The following is a 17,532-nucleotide window of genomic DNA, read 5'->3' on the forward strand; positions in this document are numbered from 1 at the left end:
AAATAGATAAATTCTCCTTTGTTTTTTAGGTTAAGAAGCCTTTCTTCTCCGTACATAAAGTTTAGACAATCTGATGGGTCCCTTCATAGTAAATATGTCTTTCATTCATTTTAGTCATATGCCATTCCCTTCACCCTTTTGTGGTATTTTCAGTGTCACCTCCATCTCACTGATTTTTCTTGTCCTTTGCCTTGCTGAGTAACTTAGAGACATATGTGCTCCTACTTGCTGCAGCATGGACCGTGATAGAAGCCTAGCAGGAGAAAGTCCACCAGAAAGAGCAAACAGTTTAAGTTTTCCAATAGCAAAGAGTTTTACTTTTCCAAAGTAATTGCAAAAACAGAAAGAAGAAAACGTGATGAGATCTATGTGAAGAGATAAAAGTTGTGAATTTTCAAGAAATAGTTACATAAGAATTGTATGGCAAACTGGTACCAAATGTCTATTTCTCTCTCTCTTTTTTTAAAATTGTCATAAATTTGCTATTCTGTCATTTATACCTTACCTCTGGTGCATCAAAGATTCATATGTGTAGCTTTCTTTTCACTATGATAAGAGGATTTTTTGTTTTGAAGAAAATGTCCTTCAGAGTTTTAATTTTTAAAAAAGAGGTTATGAGTGGGTACATCTGTAAATGGAGTAATTTTGATATAGCTTTTTTTTTTAAAAACATCTTTATTGGAGTATAATTGCTTTGCAATGTTGTGTTAGTTTCAGCTGTATAACAAAGTGAATCAGCTATACGTATACATGTATCCCAATATCTCCTCCCTCTTGTGTCTCCCTCCCACCCTCCCTATCCCACCACTCTAGGTGGTCACAAAGCACCCACCGAGGTGATCTCTCTGTGCTATGTGGCTGCTTCCCACTAGCTATCTGTTTTACATTTGGTAGTGTGTATATGTCAGTGCCACTCTCTCAGGTCGTCCCAGCTTACCCTTTCCCCCTCCCCATGTCCTCAAGTCCATCTGTCAGTCTGCATCTTTATTCCTTCCCTGCCCCTAGGTTCTTTAGAACCATTTTTTTTCTTAGATTCCATATATATATATGTTAGCATATGGTGTTTGTTTTTCTCTTTCTGACTTACTTCACTCTGTATGACAGACTCTACGTCCATCCACCTCACTACAAATAATAGTTTTTTAAGGAACCTCCATACTGTTCTCCATAGTGGCTGTATCAATTTACATTCCCACCAACAGTGCAAGAGGGTTCCCTTTTCTCCACACCCTCTCCAGCATTTATTGTTTGTAGATTTTTTGATGATGGCCATTCTGACTAGTGTGAGGTGATACCTCATTGTAGTTTTGATTTGCATTTCTCTAACGATTAGTGATATAGCTTGTTTATATTGTTATAATGCCTTACATCTATTTTTCAAAAGTCAGTCAAAATTAACAGATTATAATATCATAATCAGTAGTCTAGCCTCCAAACTTCTATGCAAATTAGCTGTTAATATTTACACACACACACACACACACATACACACACACACATCTTCAGAGGGGTTTAGCTAGTTGAATTTGAAATTTAATGATAGATTACATTAAAATCTGATCAGATTAGGTTTTAGAATAGATTAAAATATTAGCATTTTAATTAGATAGGGCTTTTGTTTGTTTGCTTTTTTTCCTTAAGACCAGTAAAAACACAGGATATCATCTGGTGCAACTATCAGGGTCAGCTCTCCTTTCCGTATAGTTAATCTGATATTGTAGGACATAGGTGATAAAGAAGTTTACTTTGATAACTAGCCAAGATTCCTTATTCCTTCACTGCCATTGGAAAGGGCTCATCAGTAGCACCCCGGTGTACTGGGGACAGTAATCACTGAAATGCTCCTTATACATTAAATAGAACCATTTAACCTTTCCTCTAGCAACCTTATTGTCATTTTGTAATCTTTCATTTCTGAATTCTTCCTAGAAGTCTACGTTTTTGAAGTGTGATGAACAAAACATATAATAATATTTAAAACTGGCCATTTTAGGGTATAAAAAAAGTTACCAACTTTTGCTTATCACTCATTTAATATTTGTAGAATTGTATCCCAACCCTATAATGACATTCTAAATTTGTATCATAGTCAGATGTAGTCAACTCCTTTTCCTAAATCTTAAAAAAACAAACAAACAAAACAAAAAAACCCCCAACACTCACTGATATGCTCCTTACCATGTGAGAATTATCTATCCTCTAGGTTCATTTTTTCCTGGTTTACTTGGGTAATTTAAAATACTTACTAACATTCTTATAGACTCTTTATTTAAGGGTAAATAGTTTTTGTTACTTCGCAGAATAGTTTTAGTATAGTTTTGCCCTTTAAAATATTCGCCACTGTAGTATTGTGTTCTTAATTTTTCATTCACAAATCTAGAACAGAAAGATAGTAAACAAAATCAACTGTAACTTAATGAATTGATGAAACCCAGCAGTAATATTACTGCTTTCTTAGTCCAAAATACATGTTTACCAACACAATAAACTTCATTTTTTAATGAATTTCTGAATGAGTAAAAGCTGGTTTAGTACAGCAAGACACCACTATAACTTTTAGTTCTTATTTTAATTCTCTCTAATAATGGAACCTTATGTTTATAAACCATTCTGTTTGTAGCTTGTTTTGAAGTAAATGAAACATGGAATTGTAACATTTTTAAATTTCTCCAGTAAACGTGTATGTGTGTGTGCACATGTGTATATGTGTCAGGATAAGTGGAAGGGGAAACAGAAAGAAAGAGGATGGGAAACTGGAGAAAGAAAACACCAGAGAAGTGTTTGAATAACTTTTGTGGGAAAATTGTGGGCTTTAATTCTATTTTTCTTTGCTTGTGGTACTAAGCATTGTGTAAAATGATACAGTTAATGTTAACTGTGCTTCAGATGAAAGATGTAATAATTGCAAAGAGGTGTATATTCAAAGTATTTTGGAATAGAATATGAGTAACCAGGAAAATAAATTTTTAACTTACCTATACATATAGTAAAGGTATTTAATTGAAAATGATTGCTTAATGGCTGAGTCCATATTCATTGTATATTTCCTTTATGAAAAAGATTCCTAGATTTTAAATGTCCTAAAAATAACTTGTAATTTTATGGAGACAGTGATAGAGTAAGTTCTTGATGTAAGTTACATAAAAAGGTAACATCCAAATGTCTGTTTGAGTATAGAAGTATCTGATTAAATAACTTTAAATGCAATTAAGACTTGTATATTTATGTTAATAAAATTTCTGTTTATAACCCAGCTATCTTTATCCTGATGGGAGGAGTTATAATCCTGATTTAACTGGATTATGTGAACCTACACCCCATGATCATATAAAAGTTACACAGGTAAGGACAATTTCTGGAGACATATTTATAATTAATAAGTATCTCCAAAAAAAAAAGTATCTATGATGCCTTTGAAATAAATAAGATTCTTATACTATAGGTAAAATCATGTGCAGGTATTTAATGCAAAAGATATTTAAGGAATTTTAAGAGTGTTTGAAAAGAAATTACATTACTTTCTGCAGTTTTTGGATAAAAGTTTCTGCTTTTAATATTCTTGCTTCCAATATAATATTGGCATTTATGTGGGGAGATAGATAAATAAATCCATAGGTAGGTAGATGGATATGAGGGGAGAGCTATAGTTTTAGAAAACTCCAAAGAAGATTAGGTTAATTATATGCATTAGTTTTTAGAGTCAAATGATTAATTGAAGCCTATTGTAGACAATAATTATATTCTTATAAATCCATTGTTGGCAGACTCATATGTTATGAGTGGGAGTATAACTTGGTAAAGCCTTTCTTGAGGGTGATATTCAATAATTATCAAAATCTAAAGATCTTTGACTCTAGATTCCATATACATATCACTTGCATATACACATGAAGAGCTATACACCAGGATGTTTACTTTAGCATTTTTCATAAACATGAAATATTAAAAAATACCAAAATATTCAATCATAGGTTAAATACCATTGTATACTCATACTGCATTATACCATAAAGTCTTTAACAGGAGGAAGGTAGCTCACATGGCAACTTCTGCAGCTTATGTAAAGCTTAATTATGTAACATTTTATTTTGTAAAATTATATTAAGTTCAGTTTTGTAAATAAATAAAAAATTACCATATATGAACATATGAATGTGCTTTTAAAGAATAAAAATAGAAAAACACCAATCTGGCAACAGTCTTTAACTGAGAGAGAACTTGAATATTTTATTTTACATGTAGTTAAGTATAAAAATTTTTATAATTTAGATATTTTGTGCTTTGTATAATAATAAGACTGTAATAAAAAGAAATTATAGGTTTTGGGGAAGACAGCAGATAAGTTTTAATTTTATTTCTGGTTCTCCAGATTTCAGTCTCAGTGGTCTTGATATTATTATGTGAAACACACTTCCTGACATGGGTACTGTGTGTGGGAAGTTTTTAAAATTTAATATATGAAAGCCATTTTAAAAATTATTTAGTGATTCTCTTTTCTAATATATGTAAAAAGACATGAGACAATTCCTCATTATAAATCCATTGTTTAAAAATTGTTTTTTTAAATTGTTTAAAAATTCATATTCAGGAGTAGCATCATTCTTTTAAATTACTCATAAATATTTGATTAGCTTACATCTTAGGTTGTATTGAATTCTGCAGCTGTGATTTTAGCCTATTTTAATTTTTTTATAATTATAAATTGGCCCTTTGGATTTCATAACCAATATAGATACTTGTCTATTATTTTAGGGATTTCAGTGATATATAATTTATTTTGGATTACTTTAGACTTCTTTTCCATCTTGATCCATTCTCTTGTCTTTTTCCTTAATTTATTTTAAGATTATTTATATAGTCACACATACATATATCATGGTAGACACAATTTATATGTGAATGTGTGGGTATATGTGTGTATGTGTATCTGTGTATGTGTTTATATATATTTTTTTTTCTCGAGATTGTAAGATCTTTCATTAGGTTAGGGATTAAATATTGTCATTTATTCATCCTATCCAGGGCCGTGTGTATAGTAGGTATTTACTAGACTAAAACATTGCCTTATTTAAACAAATTTTTATTTCTATATTTCCTTTTCTTTGTATCCCTATTAAATAACACTATTTTTTCATACTTTTTTTATTCTTTCCAATGTGTTTGTATCTTCTTTGTGACATAGATTTTTTCATTATTTGAACACTGAGAGTTTTATTTTGCCAAAAGCTTCTAAACTAGTAAATCAAGAGAACAGATGTTGACTAAAACAATTTTTGGTTGCCGAAACGATGAGATTTCTTGATGGTGTTAGACTGGGAAAAGAGTATGCGAATTAGAGATTTAATATAGAATTTGAAGAAAACAATTTAAACTTACTGACCCTCAGTTTTATTTGTTTTTTTTTTTTTAATTCAGTGTATCTTATTATACTTTGGAGATTATATGACATAATAAATGTGGATGACAGTACCTAGCATGCAGAAAGGCCTTGGCAAATGCTGCTTTACTTCCATTCTGGAATTTCTACAGATAGCTATCTAAGAAATAAAATTAATGGTCAGCCATATTGCAATTTGACATTAAAATTAGATGAGTATGTGACATTTACAAAGAAAATAAAGTTATTTATTATTGCCTTTTAAAACCATAAGTTGTGTCTCTTAAATCACTCTATTGATGCAGGTACCTTCCTAAAGGAACAGTACAAAATGTTAAATAATCCAAAGTATTCAAAAAGCTTATGCAGTTGCTGATAAAATCTGTTTAATTTTGTAGACCAAATTGTGATGACCAATTTAAAACATGTCTTAAATGGCAACATGATCTGACAGGATCAAGTGTAAGGAATTTACTGTAAGTCATTGTATTTAAGAAAATTCAGTATTATCACTTCATACTAAAAATACATTAATATTGCCTTTTTTCTCCCCCAAATTCCAGGAACAGTATGAATTATATTGTGAAATGGGTTCCACTTTTCAGCTCTGTAAAATTTGTGCTGAGAACGACAAAGATGTCAAGATTGAGCCTTGTGGGCATTTGATGTGTACCTCTTGCCTTACAGCCTGGCAGGTATAATCAAGATTTAATTAGCAATGTTGATGTCTTCCTTATATTCCCTGTGAATATTTCTCTTTTCAGTTTTCTTCATCTTAATGATTCAGGAAGTAATACTGATAAGTGATTTGTTTGAATGGTTGTTAGAAAAAAATCTCATGTTTGAATCTTTCATTTATATGATTTGATTTTATGTTTCCTTTGCATGTATAACTTAATTTTATGATATTAGTTGTAAGTAGTTCTACTTCTGTAACACTGTTGATTTCAGAATGTAACTTATCAGTGTTACCAACTAACCATATTTATATTATTTATCATAGGTCAGATTCTACTTATAGTAGGTCAGATGCTCAAGCAATAAACCCTAGTAGATAAATCTTACGTTGATGTTTCAACACCTCTCTTCTCCTGAGAAGGTGTGGCTCCTGTCTCACCTATGTCTACAGTTGCTCTGTAAGGCTAAAATAGAATCAGACAGAAAAAGTTTCCCAAATACCTTTAGTTCCCACAGAAACAGGCACTAAATTTTCCAATTTACAGAAGCAGAATTTAAGGTGAGCTGCCTTCCACTCTGTAGGCATTCAATAAATATAAATTGATTTGAGGTTTTAAATTAAGACCTAGGGAATAATTGGTTTCCCCAAGGGGTTATTTTTTAAAAAATATTTCTTTATCTGTAATAAAGTTTGGAGATTTAAAAATAGATCTTTGGACAGATTTCTAGTTTTGAGTATTTAGAGGATTCACAGAATATTTTGCTCAAGTCATTTTTAAATTGCTCTGTTTAACACAGTCAGTATTGAAGTCAGTATTGCTGATTGGGTTTAGAAACAAATAATTAAAATTTCAAGTCTTTTAAAAAATTTTCAGTTGAGTGTATCATCGGCATCCCTACTGTATTCCTGAGCCTTCTTTCCAACCCAGAACCTGTGCATTGCCTAAGGAAGGATGGCTTCAGAGGATCAGGAAGGGGCAATGCAGACTCATAGGAGCGTTGATGTTTGTTGAGCTCATTACTTGATAATAAAATATTAATGATTTTCACATTTTCACAGTCTTATAAAGAAGGCCTCTTTTTTCCTTTGGGGACATTTTAAAAATGGATGAAAAAAAAGGGGAAGAACTAGGAAATGAATTACAATTGATTTACATTTTCAAAGCCATTTCTGTACTCCCAGACATCTCTGCTACCTCAGTAAAAATTGCTCAATATCCCTACACTTCTCTCTTTCAATATGCATTTGGTTTATATTTTACCTGAGGTTTTCCTTGTTATCCTTGCCCTAATTTCCCTTTATCCCTTCATGATGCTTGTGAATTTTGTGTAGTACAGGGAGTTGTACTACACAAGTTGGAGGAAAAGGGATGCTAAGTATGGCATCAGCAAACTCTCAACATAATCATGTGATTGCTATTTAAGTTACGTTAGCAATAATAGTACTGCATACGTAGCAGTGTCTTTTTATAAATGAGTTTCAATAAATTTAGTTACACTGATAGAAGACAAAACTGTCAGTTTGCAAGTGGGTTTCAAATGTATCAGTAGAAAGTATTATAGAGATGTTATTGACTCAGTGCTTGGCTGACTGGGAGGGGACTACTTTAGGATGATTTGTTGTACCTGAAACCCATTAACTATTTAAGGGTAAGTATTAAACTGATAGGGGCCAAATGTGTATGTCACCCCCTTTAGATTGACTTATGTCCTCAGTGTGGTAGTATGGTTCTCACTGGTATGAAGAAACTAAAAGTTTGCTTTTCTCCCTAAAGAAAACCAGAATTTTAGGCTGGTACAAACTCCCAGTACTCTACCTCCATACATAGCCTGTGTATTTCAGCCCCTTCTCTGGGGGCCCCCCGGCTTGGAGCATACAAATACATACATATTGCAGGACTTAGCATCTTCAACTTGAAACTTACCTAGCATTTGGAAGTTAAGAGGGTTAAAAGTCAGAAGCTCCCATTCGGTTGGTAGAACCTTTGATTAGTAAAGATTATTGTTTATAGTGTCATACAAAGTAGTTGTTACCTTGTGGCTCAGGGTGAGTAAAAGAGTAGGGCTGAATGTAAAGCAAGGAGGTTTTACTTATTTTGCTTTCTGTATACTTCTTAAATGAAATTTATCTTTTAAAACTTTAGGGCCAGTGCTATATATTTAATTTAGTAATAAGTCTGTGAACTATTTGCAATAGGAATGTTATGTGCAAAACACACAGGAGTATTTCCCAGTTGTCATGGCTATGTTATTAACCCTTTGCCCTTTACATCACCACAGGTTTTCTATATATTACTCTGTAGTCTCCAAGTGGTGCAGTTCTCTTGCCTGTAGCTAAACAATTCCTTGATTCTCTTCATGATTTTTCATGTTGATCTAATGGCCTTATATTAAGATATGTCCAGTCATATTTGTAAATTAACATTTGCAATTTCTTCCTCTTTTCTAGTCTGAAGTACAGTACTTCTTAGTTTTACTTTTAGAGATTGAGGAAGTGCATAAATTGCCAAGTGCTAAAAACTGTCTCTGAGTAAAATTTTAGGAGAAGCTGTCTGAAAAAGTAGTACTAAAGTAGTAGTTGACTAAGTAAAGTAGTAAAAAACTGACAAATTCAAAAGTGCTTAGAAGGTTGAAATAATCAAAATAAATCACACTCATGTCACTAGTGAATAATGAATGTTATTATCCTAATGTAATCATAGAATTTTGCATATAAGTTAATGAAAAATATGCAAAGGCATTATTTCAGCATCTTTAAAATTCTTCTCACACAAGACAGTTCATGATCAGTAAATATTTTTCTGATACATCTTGTATATGTCCCTGTAAGCTCTTACCTCCTTGTATTTGTATTATAAGCATTTACAATACATATTTACCTGTTTTTCCTCTAGGATGTGGATTGCTTTACCTGTTTTAGAATTCCTCTCCCCTAGCATGCTACCTCCACGTTGGTAGTTATTCGGTAAATACCTATAGACCGTGTGCTAGATAATGTAAAGGAAAGAGAAGAATAGGGCTAAGAGTACAACAAATAAAAAGACACTGATATTATAGATCAATTGTGAAAAGCCCTTGTAATGTCTCAGTTCTGTCCATTTCTCCTCTGCAAAGTATCAGTGGACTTTTCAAAGCCTTTTTTTTTTTTTAGCATGTTTAAGATCCGAGAATGATTCCTAAGAATTTTAAACCTCAGATCCATTTGTTCCATTTAGTAGCTGCTGGGTGATTCCCTTCAACTTTTCACATTTTGGTTTTTTTGCACTTTTTTTTTTTTTAATTCCTTGCAATATTACTGGCACTAACCTACAGGCAGGAAGACCAAGTTTCTATTTTTTGCTTTTTTTATACCAACAGACATGCACAGTGATCCCTGATTCAAGTTTTCTCTACCCTGAAAAAAATTGTTAGGTCAGTGCTTGAGAATTTCTAAGTGATGTTCCATAGTCTCTATATCTCAATGGGATTTTAGTGGTTAAAGAAGCTTCAACTTTTGAACATCTCTACTTTTGGATAAACTGAATATTTCTACATTTTCATATAGATTTCACGCTGTGCTGCCTCCTGCCAACCAACAGATCTGTTTTGGCAGTTTTCATATTTTTGTATGAACAGCAGTATTTGACAGTCATTTAAATACGTTATTGTAAAATGCCCCTGTTATTTAATAAAAATAAGTCTTATGAAGTTATTAATCCATTTAAAATACAGTTAACAAACATTAGCTATACTAAAAACCTCACATCGTAGCCCCAATGAGCTGCTCACTGGACTTAACCTAATTGATGGTCGATATGAGGACAAAAAGAAACAAAGTTATGGAACATTTCCATAGTTCTGCACTGTATTGTCAAACATTGTATCTAAGCTTGTAGATGTAATTGGAAATGTTATGTGAGTAGTAAGTGTCTGGATATGAGTACATGTAGTAATATGTGTCTTTTTTTCAACTTTTTCCTTATTCAGAATGGTAAAAGGCTAGAGTCTGTTTTCTAACTTTAAAGCCAGTGTTTTTGTTTTTATATGCTTGCTTGTTTTTTCTATCAGAGAAAAAATTAAGTTTTCAAACGTAATTGTGCACAAGGATAATTTGGTTTCCCTTAACTGGCTTGGTAGAAGCTGACATAGAATATTTCATCCATCAGGCTCCAAGATCTCAAATCCATTCGTTTTCATTTATTTAGCAAACATTCTTTAAGCAGCTTCTGTTTCCCAGGTTCTGTACTAAAGACACAGTCCCTACCCTCACGAAGTTAAAATTAAATCTAAAAATTTTATCAAGGGGCATGGTACTAATAATCACTTGAAATGAATATCCTGTTATCTTTCAAATTTAATTATGGATGTGAGACATTTTTGTTACTTTCTACTACTTTGGCTGGGCATGCTGATATGAAAAGGATTTTAAAGGCTGCATGTCTGCCAAGAAGCTCTGATAAATCAGATCCAATAGGAAATATTAAACCCTGACCATAAAACATTATGTGTTCAACCATTGTGCATTTTTAGCAAGTAGTTCTTCACCAACTTTTCCTTCCATTTGATGCCCTACTTTTTGGTTTAATTGAAATTCATTGGAGACTTAAGCTTTGTAATTAACAGAAACCCTAAGAAATGCACAGTAGAGGTGTCAGTTAGTTGTTATGGGCTGCAAGTGGTTACTCTTTAATTGCTGTCATAATGGCCCATTAGTCATGCCTCTGAAGAGGTGTCAGATACTTTTTTCTCCTTCTGAAACATCTGTGTTATTTAATAAATTGAACTGGCAAGTCTGAGTTTGCACAGAATACTAAGTAAACTGAGTAATCACCTCTCTAGAGGCATTCTTTGAAGTAGTATCACTCTGGGTTCGGCATTTCTTTCTTTTTTAAAAAAAATAAATTTATTTATTTATTTTTGGCTGCATTGGGTCTTCGTTGCTGCGCGTGGGCTTTCTTTAGTTGCGGCGAGCGGAGGCTACTCTTTGTTGCGGTGCACGGGCTTCTCATGGTGGTAGCTTCTCTTGTTGTGGAGCACGGGCTCTAGGTGCACGGGCTTCAGTAGTTGTGGCATGCGGGCTCAGTAGTTGTGGCGCACGGGCTTAGTTCCTCCGTGGCATGTGGAATCTTACTGGACCAGGGCTAGAACCCGTGTCCCCTGCATTGGCAGGCGGATTCTTAACCAGTGCGCCACCAGGGAAGTCTGGGTTCGGCATTTCTATTCCATCCTTGGCAATGCAACTTGGAGAGTTTTCTTTCACTTCCACACTATTCCACGAATATTAACAAAACATGTTCTTCTTTACTTTGAACTCCTCCGTGTCTTCTTTTCTGTAATAACATATTATGCATCAGTGACATTGCAGGGTGATCACATAAGGTGTAAAGGAAGGAACTGTTTTTGTTCTATTTTTCTTTCCAGGAATCTAGAAAATATCTGCTGAATACAGACTCTAACTGTGTTCTTCAAATCTTCCTTCCAAAATAAAAATGGATACACATATGCCAATTGGATATGCAGCCTTTGTTTGAATTTTTGCCAAGGACTTTAATTCAATTAAAAGCAAAGTTAATTTTCCTCTGATTATTCCTCCTGCATATTTTTTCAAAATAATTTAAAGGAAAGATAATGGAGTGTTCAAAATACTTCACAAAAAGTCAGCAGATGAAAATTAATAAGCTCTGATTTTAATATGACATGTGATTAAAGAGATTTATAGGTGTACCATATTTAGAGGGCATGATTGGGGAAGAAATGTGTAACTGTCTAAGAGAGGTGAGAAGCCAGCTCAGAGAATCACATTCAAGGCACTAAGAAGTAATCTTAATATATCTGTTTTCAAAAGCAACCAGCCTTTAAATTTCTAGCCTCAGTGAAGCTTCATAACCTTTAGTACTACAAATAAAAAAATATTTGCCTTTAAGAATTATAAATTAATATTTGTCCTTGATTATATGTTATGTCTTTTTGTATAAATGTGATAAAGTGTTGGAGCTTCTCTTTCTCTTTGAGAGTCGTGTAAGGGCTATGGTATGTTTCCTCAGCTATCTTACTTCTTTTCTTTGTTCTTGAGACTATTTTTGTAGTAATTATACCAACTGGAATTTAAGTAGCACTTTGGAAGGCTTTGAATTAATTTATCTCACTTTATCTTTAAGATATCCCTTAAAATGTGCATTCTCTCATTATACCCTACAAAGAAGATGAAATGGCTTACCCAGTGTCACACAGCTGCAATTGGTGGGTATAGGATTCCAATCCAAGCTTCCAGATTCAGAATGTTTATGCTTCTTTCCTGATTCACTGTTTTCATGGTCCTTCCAAATTAAAACTAGAAGAGTCTAGATTTGTCAATGTCATCTTCCCTTGCCCACCATAAAAGAACACCAAAACCAAAGATGTCTCTCACTGTTACTTATTCTAAGATCACTATTAACTATCCTCATTCATTCTTTATAGCAAGAAGTTACTAAGTTTTTGTGGGATATATTGTGCTCTGAAAATGCTTAGTATGGACCCAACCTACTCTCAGTATATGTATGTGTATATGTATCTATCTAGTTATTTATCTATAATTGTTTCATGTTTAGAAAAAGAGATTTATGGTAACTTCAAATCTGTGTGAAGTATAGCAAGATAATGTACATTAGAAGTTACTGAGATGGGAAGCACACATATAGTAAAAATATAAACTGCACTCCAAAATGAGACTCATGAAGTCCTATGTATTCTCTAGGGCCCTCCATTTATATCGTATTTATGGGAAGGGATGAAATAATTGAACTTAAAGTGTGCCTTCAAATAATTAATCATCTTGGGAGCAAAAGAAATTATTCTATATATGATGTTTATCTTTTAAAAAATTAAAAGAAAGTATTTAAGAGATAATATTGATCTGGACAACATTTAAACAGAAATACTGTGGAAGGTGACTGATACATGATGATGATGATGATGATGAGATGATAGTGACAGTATTTATTTGGATTTTTACATGGGGTGTTATTGGGGAATGGGAATTTTGGGGGGAACTTAAATTTTTTTCTATTTCTCTTTCAATGTTAATTTGTTCTCAGGTTACCTAAAGTTATATTTAATATCATTAACTTGCAGTATTTATGGTTGCCAAATGAGTCTGAGTAGTTTTATCATGAGCATCTTACATAGTTAAGTTTCACATGGTGTAGAACTCACTGATAACTTCTGTCTCATTTGGTTTGGGAGGATTTGTTTGAGGAAGTGAAGTCTACTGAGTGAATTAGAACGGATGGAGTCCAAGTACTTCCTCTTAACTTTCTCAGAATGTGAATATGTTGGAGACTAGAGAAGGAGTTATTTATTGGTCCTTCTTCATTAACATATGTTCTGTGATCTTGCATTAAGTGTATATTGACAGAAACATTATTTTAATTATTGAGGCACAATCCTGAAGAGTTAGGTATCTATTGAAGACGTTCTTCATATGTGTTTAATCAACCATCTGACAGAAATGAGGGTAGAGTACCAAAATAGCACCAAGATTTGAGATTCTGAGTGCCAAATTTGACAATATGGTCAAACTTAATTTGCATATGACAGTAGTCAGTTTACAGAGAAAGTGGTGGGTGACGTCATTAGAGGAGGCATGTTGTGTGATCCATGTTTTCAAATCAAAATGGAAGTACATTGCAGCTGGATTTTGATCCCAGTAAGTAATGTAAACGCTCAACAAAGATAAAGCTTAACAGAAAATACATTTTGTGACATATACTCATAAAGCAGCTGCTCTCACATCAGTAATTTGCATAGCATTAAACTTTAAGGTAGGAGAGATGGCGAAAAACCTAAATTCAGTTTTAGATGAACTGTTCCCAGTCTTTTTCTTATACCATCAAGATGCTATTATTGCCTTTCACCTCCTTCCCTTTCCAAACACAATCTTTTCAGTTATCCTTTATCAGGAAATAGATCACATAAACCAGAAGTCATCCTTAACCAAACAACATGCAAACTGACCCTGGAGGTTCTAAGGAAGCCTTTGAAGGGGAATACAGTTGCTTATGCATTCTAGCCACTGTACTCAAAAGTAGTATGATTTTAATTATTTAGATTGAATAGATTAATCATAGTTATGATAACTGTATTATAGTTAGGTCTTAAAAGATTTTCTGGTTTTTAGGTACACATACTAAAATGTTTACAGATGAATTTATGTAATGTGTAGGATGTACTTCAAAATTATCCAAGGGTGGAGGGAGCAAGTAAACATATAGCTGAAACAAGATTGGGTGTGAATTGGTGGGGGGAGTGTGATGAATTGGGAGATTGGGATTGACATATATACACTAATATGTATTAAATGGATAACTAATAAGAACCTGCTGTATAAAAAAATAAAATTCAAAAAAAAAATTGGGTGTGAATTGATAATTGTTGAAGTTGGGAGATAGGTACATGCAGATTCATTACACTTTTTTCTCTGCTTTTGTTTATGTTTGAAAATTTATGTAATAATTTTTTAAAAAATGTATAAATGCATGAAGTGTCTACTTAGGGCCCAGAGTACAGCTTTCCATCCTTCATGCGTTAAAGACACAGGGAACATCAGCTCTTTTATATTTTAATTTTTTACTTAGTGGCATTCAACTTACTTAAACTAAAGAAAAAAACTGTACACCCATTTCTCCCACCACCCACTCCCCCACCTCTGGCAACCACCAATCTGTTCTCTATATCTGAACTTATTTTTGTTTTGAGTTAATTAATTTTTAGATTGCACATGTAAGAGAGATCATATGGTATCTGTCTTTCTCTGCCTTATTTCACTTACATAATGCCCTTGAGGTCCATCCGTGTTGTGGCAAATGGCAAGATTTCATTCTTTTTTATGGCTGAATAACATTCCATTATATATATGTACCACAATTTTTTATCCATTTATCCACTGATGGACACTTAGGTTGTTTCCATATCTTGGCTACTGGAAATAATGCTGCAGTGAACATGGGGTGTACATATATCTTTTCTAATTAGTGTTTTCATTTTCTTCAGGTAAATATCCAGAAGTGGAATTGCTGGATTGTATGGTAGTTCTTTTTAATTTTTTGAGGAGCCTCCATACTGTTTTCCATACTGCTTGCACCAATTTACATACCCACCAATAGTACACAGGGGTTTTCTTTGTCCACATCTTCACCAACACTTGTTATTTCTAGTCTCTTTGATAATAGGCATTCTAATAGGTATGAGGTGATATTTCACTTTGGTTTTGATTTGCATTTCCCTGATAATTAGTGATGTTGAACATCTTTTCATGTAACTGTTTGCCATATATATATCTTCAGAAAATGTCTATTCAGATCTGTCCTTTTTTTTTTTTTTTTTTTTTTTTGCGGTACGTGGGCCTCTCACTGTTGTGGCCTCTCCTGTTGTGGAGCACAGGCTCTGGACACGCAGGCTCAGTGGCCGTGGCTCACGGGCCTAGCCGCTCTGCGGCATGTGGGACCCTCCCAGACCGGGGCACGAACCCGTGTCCCCTGCATCAGCAGGCGGACTCTCAACCACTGCGCCACCAGGGAAGCCCCAGATCTGTCCATTTTTTAATCAGATTTATTTTGTTTTTGTTTTTGCTGTTGAGTTGTCTGAGTTCTTTATATATTTTGGATATTGGCCTGTTATCAGGTCTATGATTTGGAAGTATTTTCTCCCATTCAGCAGGTTGTCTTTTCATTTTGTTGATGGTTTCCTTTGCTATGCAGAAACTTTTTTATTTTTGCTTTTGTTGTGTTTGATTTTGGTGTCAGGTTCAAAAAATCTTGCCAAGACCTATGTCAAGGAGCTTACTGCCTATATTTTCTTCTAGAAGTTTTATGGTTTCAGTTCTTCCTTTCAAGTCTTTAATCCATTTTAAGCTAATGTTTGTGTATGGTGTAAGATAATGGTCCAGTTTATTTATTTATTTATTGATTGATTTATTTATTTATTTATTGCCATGTGGCTGTCTAATTTTCCCAACACCATTTATTGAAGAGACTGTCCTTTCCCCATTGTATATTCTTGGCTCCTTTGTTGTAAATTAATTGACCATATATCCTTGGGTTCATTTCGAGGCTCTCTATTATGTTCCATTGATCTATGTGTCTCTTTTTATGCCAGTTCCATACTGTTTTAATTACTATAGCTTTGTATTGCTCTGCTTAGGGCCATGAATACCACTTTCCATTCTTCATGCATTAAAGATGCAGGGTACATCGGTTCTTTCTCATCTTGCTCTTATATATTAGAACTATCTGTTTGAAATTATCTTATGTAGATCTGTAGGAAAATTCACTGCAGACACACAGTATGGGTCCATTTTGACTTTTATAATAAGGGGATTTTACGTGGATGACAGCCTATATTGAAAATGTACTTACATTTAATGTTCTTGTTATCAAAGGTAGGAGAAAGGTTTAGCTTTCCTTAAATATTTGCTACTGTGTTAGAAAATATCAGTGTAAGATGGGAGAATTAAGTATCAGTTTTATTCTGTAAAATGATGGAGCAAATAATTGAGTTGCCTTGAAGCTCACCAGACTTGAGCACATGTGGCAGTAAACATCAAAGGATTTTGTACTAGCCTGTCTGTATCTCTTCATACCACCTTATTAGTTCAACTATTTTACCATTCCAAGTTTCTTTCCCAAATTATGTAGCAGTAGATGAATAAGGAATTGTTGCAGTTTCTCTTCATTAACCAATCCAGAAAGCATTTGTTTTCCTTTTTTTGACAATTTGTTTGGCAAAGGAGATGTTCAGTTTGTTAATCAGAGTGATGCTTGGGAAAGAATAAATCACGTACCACAGAATCTGCCACAGAGTGTATGCTAAGTAATTGTCCAGTGAAAGGAGAGAGGGTGTTACTCCACCACTGATCAGAGTATCACTGGAGGGCCAGTAGATCACCACGTTCCCATCATACCAAGTGCATGGGACAATCTTAAGTACTGAATGGTTTCTTTAAAGATGTTAGCTCTTTTCATTCATAGTCTCATCTCTAAAAATGATGCTCTCATGCCATTTCTGCCTTAAAATGATCTTATAATTTTTACAGTTTTTAAAAATAACATACTAGTAAAGTCAGGGTATAAAGGAGAAACAAAAATATGGTGGTGAATGTCTTATACCATCTATCTCTAAAAGTCAGCATTATCTGCAGGGCAAGGAAACAGTCTTGTCCTGTTTCCCTCCCAACTGTGAATTCTTAATGTAGTTAGTTTTTGAGAAATGGAATTGGGAGATTTTCAGAAAATTTCAGTAATTACCAGTAAATGAATTTCTGGCCCAAAAGTATTTGCACAAATCTTTTTGCAGTATCTAGTTTGAAAGCAAGATGAGGGGCAAAACTTGATATCTCACATATTATTACATTCCATATGAGCTGTGTCAGGACAGGATGACAGGCTCTCAGGACAAATGATGATTTCTGAAAATAAACTTTTTTTTTCCCACTGATTGCTTAAAATCAAGGCTTTAAAAGA

The 17,532-nt window shown here is 33.6% G+C and overlaps 1 protein-coding gene across 5 annotated transcripts in view; it reads left to right on the top strand.

Annotated features, from left to right (window-relative positions):
- The window catches only part of CBLB (Cbl proto-oncogene B), a 214,394-nt gene that overhangs the window by 121,738 nt on the left and 75,124 nt on the right, over positions 1-17,532 (top strand). For all 5 annotated transcript variants that reach the window (XM_024120157.2, XM_024120159.2, XM_024120160.3 and 2 more), the window contains 2 exons: positions 3,255-3,342; positions 5,941-6,072. In XM_024120157.2, the coding sequence (XP_023975925.1) occupies positions 3,255-3,342; positions 5,941-6,072 (220 nt within the window). The remainder of the gene's footprint in view (positions 1-3,254; positions 3,343-5,940; positions 6,073-17,532) is intronic.

This window comes from Physeter macrocephalus, chromosome 1, assembly GCF_002837175.3.
Source record: "Physeter macrocephalus isolate SW-GA chromosome 1, ASM283717v5, whole genome shotgun sequence".
In the NCBI taxonomy this organism is placed as follows: Eukaryota; Metazoa; Chordata; class Mammalia; order Artiodactyla; family Physeteridae; genus Physeter; species Physeter macrocephalus.